The sequence below is a fragment of the Falco peregrinus genome, unplaced genomic scaffold, assembly GCF_023634155.1.
Source record: "Falco peregrinus isolate bFalPer1 unplaced genomic scaffold, bFalPer1.pri scaffold_40, whole genome shotgun sequence".
Lineage (NCBI taxonomy): Eukaryota > Metazoa > Chordata > Aves > Falconiformes > Falconidae > Falco > Falco peregrinus.
The window spans coordinates 957,867-968,096 of record NW_026599607.1 but is presented as its reverse complement, the minus strand read 5'-3'; the positions used below and the strand labels follow the sequence as shown (position 1 = coordinate 968,096).

Sequence of the window (10,230 nt, the reverse complement as noted above, 5' to 3'; positions counted from 1 at the left end):
ACTGACTGTGGCTCTTTACAAGGTATTTTCAAGTCACGTATAGGACATCATGTGTGTTTAACATTCCATCTATGACAATCATGGTTTTACTTCAATGTATTTCCTCACTCCACTTCCCCAAAAGCACGAACCCAGCCTCCCTGACCCAGAGGCCTTTGTACATGCGCCAGGGAGGATGGTACATATATACTCCTGTGTCACATCTCAGTAATAAAAGGGTGGGTTTTTTCAATGCCTATATCTGGAGGTTGGTCTCTTCTTCCAAAGCTGAGCTCAGGAACAGGCTGCAGGAATTGCCCCCAGACCATGCTGCTGGGCTTGGGTTCCCCATGGCTCAGGGGAGGAGGGCATGGGGCAACGCGTTAGGGCATGGGCCTGTGTTGAGCCTTGGCGTGTGGGGGCCCAGTGCCCATGGGAATGGTGGGTGACCAAGAGGGATGTGCCTGGGACCATCTCCCTGGGCTTTCAGGCACCGCTGCCCTGCACAGCAGCACCGCCTGCTCAGGGCCATGCCTGAGACCACATCCCTGGGCAAGAGCAGGTGTCTCTGTGGGTGCCCCAGCTGGGGCAGGCTGCTGTGTCCCTGGTGCAGCAGGAGGTGCCTGGGGAGCCCCCAGGCCAGCAGCCTGGTGCTGGGGACAGGGACTGGCCCCGAGGGGCTGCCAGGAGTGGGCAAGCAGGGTCCCTGTGAGAGAGGAGCAGCAGACAGAGGGAGGCAATGGCCTCTGTGTCCTCATGCCATGGCTGGTGCCAGCCCTGGGGCTGACTGGCAGGAGGAGACCCCTCTCTGCCCACCAGCATCTCCTGTGCCCTTGTGATGGTCTATGGCCATGGGGTGAGTGCCCAGAGCTCTGCAGCCCCCTTTGGGTGGGCACTTGCATGGGGCCAGCCCCGCGTGGGCTGCTGTGTCTGCCTGGGCTGGGGAGAGGGCAGGGGAGGTGGGCAGAGCTGGGGGGGGGGCTGGGCTGGGAAGGGCCAGGGAGAGGGAAACACCAGTGAGAGCTCAGCTGTGTGGGTGTGCAGGGTGGGGGCACACAGCAGGGTGTCCTGGTGCAGACCCAGGGGTCATGGTGAAGCAAGCAAGGCACCAAAGGAGCGGGACTGAGGGGCCAGATCTGTGCCGTGTTCCCTGCACACCCTCAGAAAGCTGCAGAAGGGAAATTTTCCCCACAAATTCCCAAACACTGCTCATTTCCAAGCCTGGTCATATACCCCAGCCCTCATTAGGGACCACTGCTGCATGGCCACCTCTGTCCTCCTCCGTTGCCCAGTGATACACAACTCCATCACCATTTCTAAATATAAAGGGAGCCACTTTCCTACTGACACTTGTTACACACAAGTCCCATAGCTCTTGCCACATTGGTCTCTCAGGGAAGGCCATTGTCAGACACCTCCAACAGATCATGTTCTCATGGCATGGTGTTCTAACAAATATTGATTGAGATCCCACCAGCTGGCCTGGGTCCAGCGCTCCAGTCTTTCATTCAGAACAATTTCTCAAATAATACTCTTGCTCTCTCAGCCTCCCTTTGCCCATAATATGCTCCAGGTCCTAACCATCCTTCTGGCCTCTGCAGGACTTGCTGTGATGTGTCAGGGTCTCGCTTGTGCTGGGGAGCCCCATTGTGGGCTCAGCAGTCCTGATGTGGTCCTGTGGTGGGTTAACCTTGACCAATGGTGAGACAAACATTCAGCTGCTCATTCGCTGCACTGACTTAACAGGACAAAGGAAGAAAATAAACCAGCAATGCTCATGGGTCAAGATAAAGACAAAGAAATCTCTTAATGATTCTTTTCATGTCCAGAGATGTGTTGCCTTGGCAAAGATTAATTTATTGCCAATTAAAAAAGTGTTTGGATTGTGAAATACTATGCAGGAGAAACAATAGCAGAGAAAACCTGGCTTTTCTGGGGGAATCAGTGTCCTTGGTGTCCACTGGATATGTAAGCAAGGATGCCAGAAGTCCAGGGGCTTGTGGGCAAGTTCCCCAGACTAAACAGTTTGCCCACTCTGATGTTCACCTGCACCTGGAGTCCCTAAAGAGGACAAGCTGCTCAGGGATGTGAAGAGCAGTGCCAGTCTTGATTGTAGTGACTATGAAATTGTGGAGTCTCTGATGCCCAGGTATAGTGGGGAAGGAGAGCAGCAGAGCAAAGCCCTGAGGCAGAAGGGAAGGAGAACCTGGCCTGCTGAGGGCACTGGCAGGTGGGATCCCATGGGGGCAGGGCCCTGAGAGCATCCCTAGGCCTTCCTGGCCCTGACCCGCCTCACCTGGGGCCTCCACCCAAAGCTTTGTCCATGGCTTCGGGGGGCCATTGAAGCCAGGCAAGAGATTCAGCCCCAGCATGATCTATGCCGTAGGTGTGCAGGTCACCTTAGAGAGGCGTGTGGGTCTCCTTAGGGTCACAACAACAGGCACAGCTTTGCCTGCCCATGGACCTTGTTGGTTCGGAATGTCAGCATCACTTCCCAGCATATTCTGAATGGGGTTTGCCAAAGATATGAAACCGTGGCCCTCCAAGTCCTGGGGACTTTCTGTTGCCTCCCTTCCTTCCTCAACTCCCTCCGAATTATACACATCTTCCTTGCTGTCAAGGCTTGTCTCTGGCCAAAAGCCCAGCAGCCACCCAGCCGCTCCCTCCCCCCTTCCCTCCACAGTCAGGGCCCAAAAATGAACACAGTCACGGACAGGGGGTCTAACGAGGGATGAGCGTGGGGACACAATCACTTCCCGCACTCTCTTGGCAAGGCACCTCTTCATACGCTCCAGGGCACGGCTGGCTGCCTCTGCTACCAGGTCACGGGCTGGGATTGTGTTTTGCCTTCTGTCCCCCAGCACCAGCAGGGCCTTTTCTGCACAGACACTGCCCAGCCAGGCAGGTCCCAGGCCCTGCAGCTGCAGGGTGTTAGTCCATGCGAGGGAGGTGCAGGCTCTGCCCTTGGTCCGTCCTGCATCTGTGCAGCTCCTGCCAGGGCGGCCACCCCACCTGCCAGGGTTCCCCTCCATGGCATCCCTAGGGCACAGGGATGCTCCTCTCAGTTTGGTGCCACCGACAGACACTGTGAGAGTTGCCTCCACTGGATTATCTTTACAGTTCTTAAACTGTAATCAGGAGAGTCCCCTGTGCTGCCCACACTGCCCCAGTATGTCCCAGTGGCCTCCAGGTGGGGTGTGAGCCCTTCCCCACTGCTCTCTCAGCCTGACCATCCAGCTGGTGTTTATCTCTTTCTGTTCGCACCCAGAGTGTCATGGCCTCACTTGGGCAGAACAACACTGAGGGAGACCATGGCCAGAGTTTTGTAAAGCTGAGGGAAATGACATCCACTGTGGAGCTCCTCACGCACAACTGCAGGCTGTCAGGTTGGCGAGGTAGATGGCAAATCTCATAAGCAGTCATAAGCCATCACAGTGAGAAGAAAATACTCTGCTGAAATGAAAAAGAGTATCAGTAAGTGCTGGGCAGCAAATCCTCAGTAAGAGATGGCTCTGGTCGTACAGGAAACTGAGCGTGGCTTTGGGGAGAATGGTGGGGATGGAGCCCAGGTCGAGGAGGGAGAGGTTATGAGGATGAAGCACATGGGGGTGCGGAGGAGGTGATCGCACAGTACAGTGGTGACGATGAGGCTGTTGGCCATGAGGGCAGCCAGGGAGATGCCCAGGAGAGCCAGAAGTGCAAGACCTGCAGCTCCCGCGTGTCTGCCAATGCCAGGAGGAGGAACTGGGTTAAGGGGTAGCCACTTGGCATCTGGTGCCTCCTGGCACAGAGATTGTCTGAGAGGGAAAAGAGTTAGGCAAGACTTTGCTGAGCAAAACCTAACATATTTCTCAGAGGAACCCCAATGAAAAGGCCTCTCTGCTTTCCCGAAGACCTTTAGTAGATCTCTCATGAGTTGGTTTTTGCTGAGGGTGCTCCAGGGAGTAGGAGACTCTGCTGTGGGCTCTGCAGGAGTCAGTCCTTCCCTACAGCAGTAGCGAAATAGGAACGTGGCGTGATCTAGGATTAAATACACTCAGGGCATCAAAGGGCTTCACAGCATTGCCACCCCGTGTTCACCCAACTATGGAGCGGAGTTGAGGGGATTTTTCTCTGTGTATTTTGTTCCGGTTGCCCCACCACAGCTGAGGAGTGGTTTTGGCACTGCCATTCCTGCTGCACTGCAGGTGCCATCAGGTGGGCCCTGAGAGGCAAAGAGACAGTCCCTTTGTGCGGACTGAGGACAGCCAGTCTGTCCACCCGCCCTGGTTTCAGCTGCCCTGTGCTGGCAGCTCCTTGACCTGCAGGACTGTCACCCCCAGTGCTTCCCAGAGAAGGAACTGGACGCTGCTGAGAGCAGAGGCAGCCAGTTTCCAAGTACCGATCTGCAGACTCCTCATGCTGCCTCATCATACCTGAGAAGGATCTCCGCTCTGCCCCTGCAGCCAGGGACACAGAGGGCACATTGCAGCTGCCTGTGCACAGGTACCCAGCAGCATTCCTGGGGTGTCTTCTCCATGGGGCTCCCTGATCACACAGCGATGCCACCGGAGAGTTGTGCCCTTCTGGAGCGCAGCCTGCAGCCACCCAGCTCCTGAAGGTGGGCTGTCCTGAAGTGAGAGGTGTCTCTTTTGGACTTCTGGGAGCTTAGGTATCAGGAGGCGATTGGGAGACCTTACTGCCATAGGCTAACCTGTATGGCAAGACCCCTCAGGCTGGTCTCTCAAAGGACAAAGCAGAAAGGGAGAGGAGTGAGAATGATGTGAGAGAACAGCCCTACAGACATCGAGGTGAGTGAAGAAGGAGGGGAGCAGCGAGACAGAGGCTTGGTGGGATCCTGCAAGCCAGTGGTCAAGTAACCGCCCGCTGACAGCCACAGGGCAGCGCAGTGACAATGCACGTTTAGGTGTCTGCAGGTTCTTTGCATCGGCATTCTAGCACAGCTGCCAGATGGGCCAGCAGCTGTGATGCTCCCCTGGATCTGAAACCCTGCATCATTCGTGTCCACCTTGGTACTAGGAGCAAAGCAATGGTGGAGTCTCATCTCCCAGGGGAGTGAGGCAGGAGAGCAGCAGAGTGCAGGCCCCAGGTCACACACTGGCAGGCTGTGGCCTGTGCAGAAGGAGGGAACGCTCCTTCGGGTGCCCTGGAATTGCCTCACCGGTCTAAACCGCGTGGTGGATGCCTGGGCTGTTGGAGGCTGCTGTCCTTGCCGAGCAGCTGTGCTGAGCTCTGCCACCTGCCTTGGCACTTGGTTCCCTCAGGGTCACAGCTCTGTCTGCAACAGGACGGGCTGCAGCTGCCTCTGCGTGGGCCCCTGGCTGAGGGCACTGCTGCACATCTGGGCTGAAGCCCCCCAGCTGTGGCACCAGCCCAGCTCTGCCTGGCCATGAGGCAACCTGGTACCAAGTGTCCCCGAGCCCGGGGGTGCAAAGGCTTTGCTTCAGAGCAGAGACATGGCCTGGGCAAAGGAGAGCTGAGTCTTGAGCCCTCGGACTGTGCAATGAAGTGCTGAAATGGGCTCTGCAGGGCTTACTGAAGCTCTGGGGACATCCTCCCCGCCCTGCCTGCAGAACCACCAGACACACACATGCACACACGCTCCTTTAGGAGTACTTGGATCCTTTGCTGCAGTCTTCCTGGTGTCCTCTCTAGTAATGGGTTAACAGAAGTTGATACTCCTGCACAAAACTTTTTCTATTAAGAGAATTGCCACTGCTGGAAATAAGTGTGTCCCCCCAGGTGAGGCAAGGCCCATGAGGGATTGCCTCATCCTGCTGCCCAGCAGGTTCCCCTGCAGCCCCAGGGACAGCTGGAGGGAGCCCAGAGGGGCAGAGGAGGGAGGCAGGGAGAGCTCAAAAGCAGCCCTTGGTGGGAGGCTGCTGAGAGCTCCCTGCTGGAGAAATCTGCAGAGCCCTGGAGCCGGTAAGTGTGTGGCTGCAGGGCAATGCCTCTGCAGTTGCCAGCCGGGTCTGCAGCAGCTGGGGCCCCCCCAGCCTGTGGGACCGTGTGGGAGCCTTGTGCTGTGGAGGAGGCCAGTGTGCTGCAGAGCAGGGCTTCCCTGCTGCAGCGTGGGAGGGCCAGGGCATGTGGGCTGCCTTGTGCCAGGGCCGGCTGCAGGGCTGTGAAGGTGGCTGTGCAGGCAGGGGTGCCCAGGGCTGTCCTTGCCAGCAGGGTCCCTGCAGCCCAGGGGGCTGTGTGCTGGGGCAGGGGCTCTGCCGCCTGCCAGGGGCAGCTCTCAGCCTGCCGGGGGGCTCCCGTGCAGCTCTGGGGGCGTATGGACTGAGCCCTGATAGGGAAGGATCTCTCTGCTGTTGAGAGTGTGCCGCAAGGGTGAGCGCTGCTTACAAGTATAGGTTACCCTCAGAATATGTCTGGATGAGACTTTTTGTATCGAAGGTCAGCGCAGGGATTGCTATGATAAATCCAGGGCTCTCCTCAATCTGTGTTTTCAGTTTTCTGTTGTTGGGGGCAGGAGAGGGAAGGCAGAAATGTTAATGGAGAGCTCGAGTTTGAAGATGTCCCTGAGACTCCCAGCTGTAACTCTGAGTGATGAGGAGGTCTGCCAGGAGCCTCCTGAAGTGCCCTCAGCCACTCCTCCGCCTATGAACAGCAGCAGCAGCACCTTTGCTGGAGCCATCAGGGTCGTTCTGAGCTGCCCTTTTCCCCCTGCGGGCAGGACCCTGTGCCCAGCCAGTGCCCTTCAGAGAGGCACATTTGTGCGGGGCCAGTGCTCAGAGGCAGAGATGTGGTCTGTGAGCACTGACAGGGAAAGACCTGGCACAGGGAGATACCTCCCACAAGGAAAGTCTCCTGACATCCAGGATGTTGCAAGGACTGATAGGAAACTTCAGACAGAATTGTTGTGGAAGGGAGAATCAGAAAGCTCTCTCTGACCATGTGCAGTGCAGACCCCTTTCTCTGAGGCATCCCCCTGGCCTGCTCTCCCCCCAGCAAAGCCTCTGCCCTCAGGGCTGGGGGTCCCGAGGCGTGAGCCACCCCCTCTGCAGCCAGAGCTCCAGCAGAGCCGCGGTGCAGCTCTGCAGCCACGTGCCCCGGTCCCTCTGCAGAGCACAGGGGCTGAGAGCAGCTGCCCGGCAGTGTTGGTGTGTGGGAGGTGGCGAGCAGAGCTGGGCAAGGGCAACGCTGCCCTCAGTGCCTGGCTCGCTCGCCCTGGACACTCTTACCTAGACCATCAGTGCAATTTTACTTCTTTCTCTGCCGTTTTGGGTTAGTTTTATTCTCTAGCTCTTGCTGTCAGGCTCTCTGGGGATGGGTGTTTCAGCTGCAGAGTCACACTCTGACCTTGTGGGCCCTCTCCTGCAGGTGTGTCCATGGGAACAAGTGTCCCAGCTTTCCTCTCACCCGTGGGGCTGTGGGCAATGCCCTATGTGGGGCTGGGCAAGGGGCTGGTTCTCCCTGAACCTGATGCTCTTGTTAGGGCACTTGGCTACCTCCTTGAAGTTCCCTTCCAAGCAGCGAGTTGCCCTCCAGAATGGAAACCTGTCCCCTCGCACCCATTAGCGATCTGAAAGCCCCACGTAGATGCGTAGAGTTTCTGTGATGGAGAAAACACTGCTGGGGTGGGTGAAATGAGCTGTGTATCCTTTGCTGTGGGTGGGATGCTGAGTTCTGATGAAAGTCTACAACCTTTACTGGTCTGTGGTGGGTCAGACCATTCTCAGCAGTGCCTTGTGGTATTTCAGGGTAACATGGGAGTGTGGCCACCATTCATCTCAGGAAGGTGCAAGCCCACAGAAACTGGGAACCAGAAGGACAGACCACCTCCCCTCACTGGGCACTCACCCACAGGCAATCCTCTTGCCTCACAGACCTCACTCTGTTCCCCCGGAGGGCAGCAAAAATGCTCTGCTTTTCTGACATCTGAAAATACTCAACAGGAGAGATGGGGGGGAGCTGTGAAAAAAACTAAAGCTCTCTTACAATGCCTTCACCCTTCCCGTTCCTTAGCACTGGCGCTGCAGACGCTGACCAGCCCTTCCGCGTTGGCACTGGTTTCAGAGGACAAAGTTAAACACCAGGACTGGTCCCTGCCCCCACCCACTGCTGCAGAGTGGGGCTGGCTGGTCAAGAGCCCGTGGGCAGATGCCCTGCTCTTCATCACCCACACGGCCAGCACCAAGCAGGGCTGCAGCCACACAGCTGCAGGAAGGTCTCCGAGAAAAGAGAGGGATGTCTGTGTGTGACGGGGGGATGGTCTGTGGGAAATGGCTTTGATTGTGCTTGCAGAAGTCTCCCATAAATTATCGCTGTCTTTTTCTCCTGTGACAGGACCATATGCCCAGAGGCAGCAGATGTCCAACAGCAGCTCCATCACCCAGTTCCTCCTCCTGGCATTGGCAGACATGCGGGAGCTGCAGCTCTTGCACTTCTGGCTCTCCCTGGGCATCTACCTGGCTGCCGTCCTGGGCAACGGACTCATCATCACTGCTGTAGTATGTGACCACCACCTGCACACCCCCATGTACTTCTTCCTCCTCAACCTCTCCCTCCTCGACCTGGGCTCCATCTCCACCACTCTCCCCAAAGCCATGGCCAACTCCCTCTGGGACACCAGGGACATCTCCTACTCAGGATGTGCTGCACAGCTCTTCCTGATTGTCTTTTTCCTTTCAGCGGAGTGTTCTCTCCTCACCGTCATGGCCTATGACCGCTACGTGGCCATCTGCCAGCCCCTGCACTACGGGACCCTGCTGGGCAACAGAGCTTGTGTCCACATGGCAGCAGCTGCCTGGGCCAGTGGGTTTCTCAACTCCCTCCTACAGACAGCAAATACTTTTTCACTGCCACTCTGCCAAGGCAATGCCCTGGGACAGGTCTTCTGTGAAATCCCACAGATCCTCAAGCTCTCCTGCTCACACACCTACCTCAGGGAAGTGGGGCTTATTGTGATTAGTTCCTGTTTAGCCTGTGGATGTTTTGTTTCCATCATGCTGTCCTACGTTCAGATCTTCAGGGCTGTGCTGAGGATCCCCTCTGAGCAGGGACGGCACAAAGCCTTTTCCACGTGCCTCCCTCACCTGGCCGTGGTCTCCCTCTTTCTCAGCACTGGCATGTTTGCCCACCTGAAGCCCCCCGCCATCTCCTCCCCATCCCTGGACCTGGTGGTGGCAGTTCTGTACTCGGTGGTGCCTCCAGCAGTGAACCCCCTCATCTACAGCCTGAGGAACCAGGAGCTGAAGGGTGCAATGTGCAAAATGATAACTGGATGTTCTGAAGGAATAAAATTATGAATAGCATTTATAATGTAGTTCATCACAGACCCAGACTGTCTTCTGAATTTTTTGTAGTTACTTGTGGTATTTCATTTCTGACAAAGGTATCGTCCCCATTCTAATTCCTTCTGTGATTTTCTTTTCTGAAGGTGCCCTGCTCTCTCCTCATCTAACAAAGCCAAAGGGCCATTAGGCAACTTTATTTTTGCTGGGATTCTTCCTTCCAAGGCCTTTCTGGAGCTGCAGGGACTGTTCCTGTGTCCACAGACAGAGGGGAAAAGGTTCCTGGCATGGCAGCAGTACCAGGGAACACCAGCCCTTGGCTCTCCAGTGCTGTCCTCCTTCCACTTCCACACTCTCCTTCTGACCCCCTGCCTTGGTGTAAGGCCTGAGTGCTCTGGCAGCTTGGTCACCGCCGTGCTGCGTGGCAGTCCTGTGAGCGCAGGCAGGGGCAGGCAACGGGCACTCTGTGACGGTGCTGGCCTCCATAATATGTTCTGGATTTGTGGAGACCACCTGAATGCAGCACTGCAACGTGCTTCCTTGAACCGAGGTCCCCGTGCCCATTGCTCATGACGAGGGCCATCTCCGCGAGGTGCCGAGCAGGGCGCGACACCCCCGGGCTGAGGTGCTGCCAGCCTCTGGCAGGGGCAGCAGGAGGCCAGGCAGTCACTGTGCCTGCTGCAGTGCTCTGCCTCCGCACGTGCCAGGGACGGGCTCGTGCCTCTGAGCACCCCTGTGTGCGTGAGGCTGGGGTTCAACCACGGCAGCAGTGCATGAGGCCAGCTGAGGTGGGGACACCTCCCAGGGCCCGGCCGTTCCTGTGTGTGACTGCAGGAACAAAGGCCACTGTCCCAGGGAGATTCATCTCACCCGCCTTGGGCAGGCTCATTGCAAGTGCCTCGGTCTGATCACGGCACCCTTTCTGGATGGTGCCCTCAAATGTGTCCGAGCAATCAGGGAGGTTCTGGGGTCCTGGGAAACGGCAGACATCCAGCCTTTGTTCAGGAAAAGC

At 57.0% G+C, this 10,230-nt stretch overlaps 1 protein-coding gene across 1 annotated transcript; it reads left to right on the top strand.

Annotated features, from left to right (window-relative positions):
* The first annotated feature begins 8,249 nt into the window (after positions 1–8,249).
* LOC129783393 (olfactory receptor 14A16-like) lies at positions 8,250–9,233 on the top strand. Its single transcript, XM_055793369.1, has one exon. It carries the CDS (start codon positions 8,295–8,297, stop codon positions 9,231–9,233), a length of 939 nt encoding a protein of 312 aa, XP_055649344.1. The 5' UTR covers positions 8,250–8,294.
* The last annotated feature ends 997 nt before the right edge of the window (positions 9,234–10,230 follow it).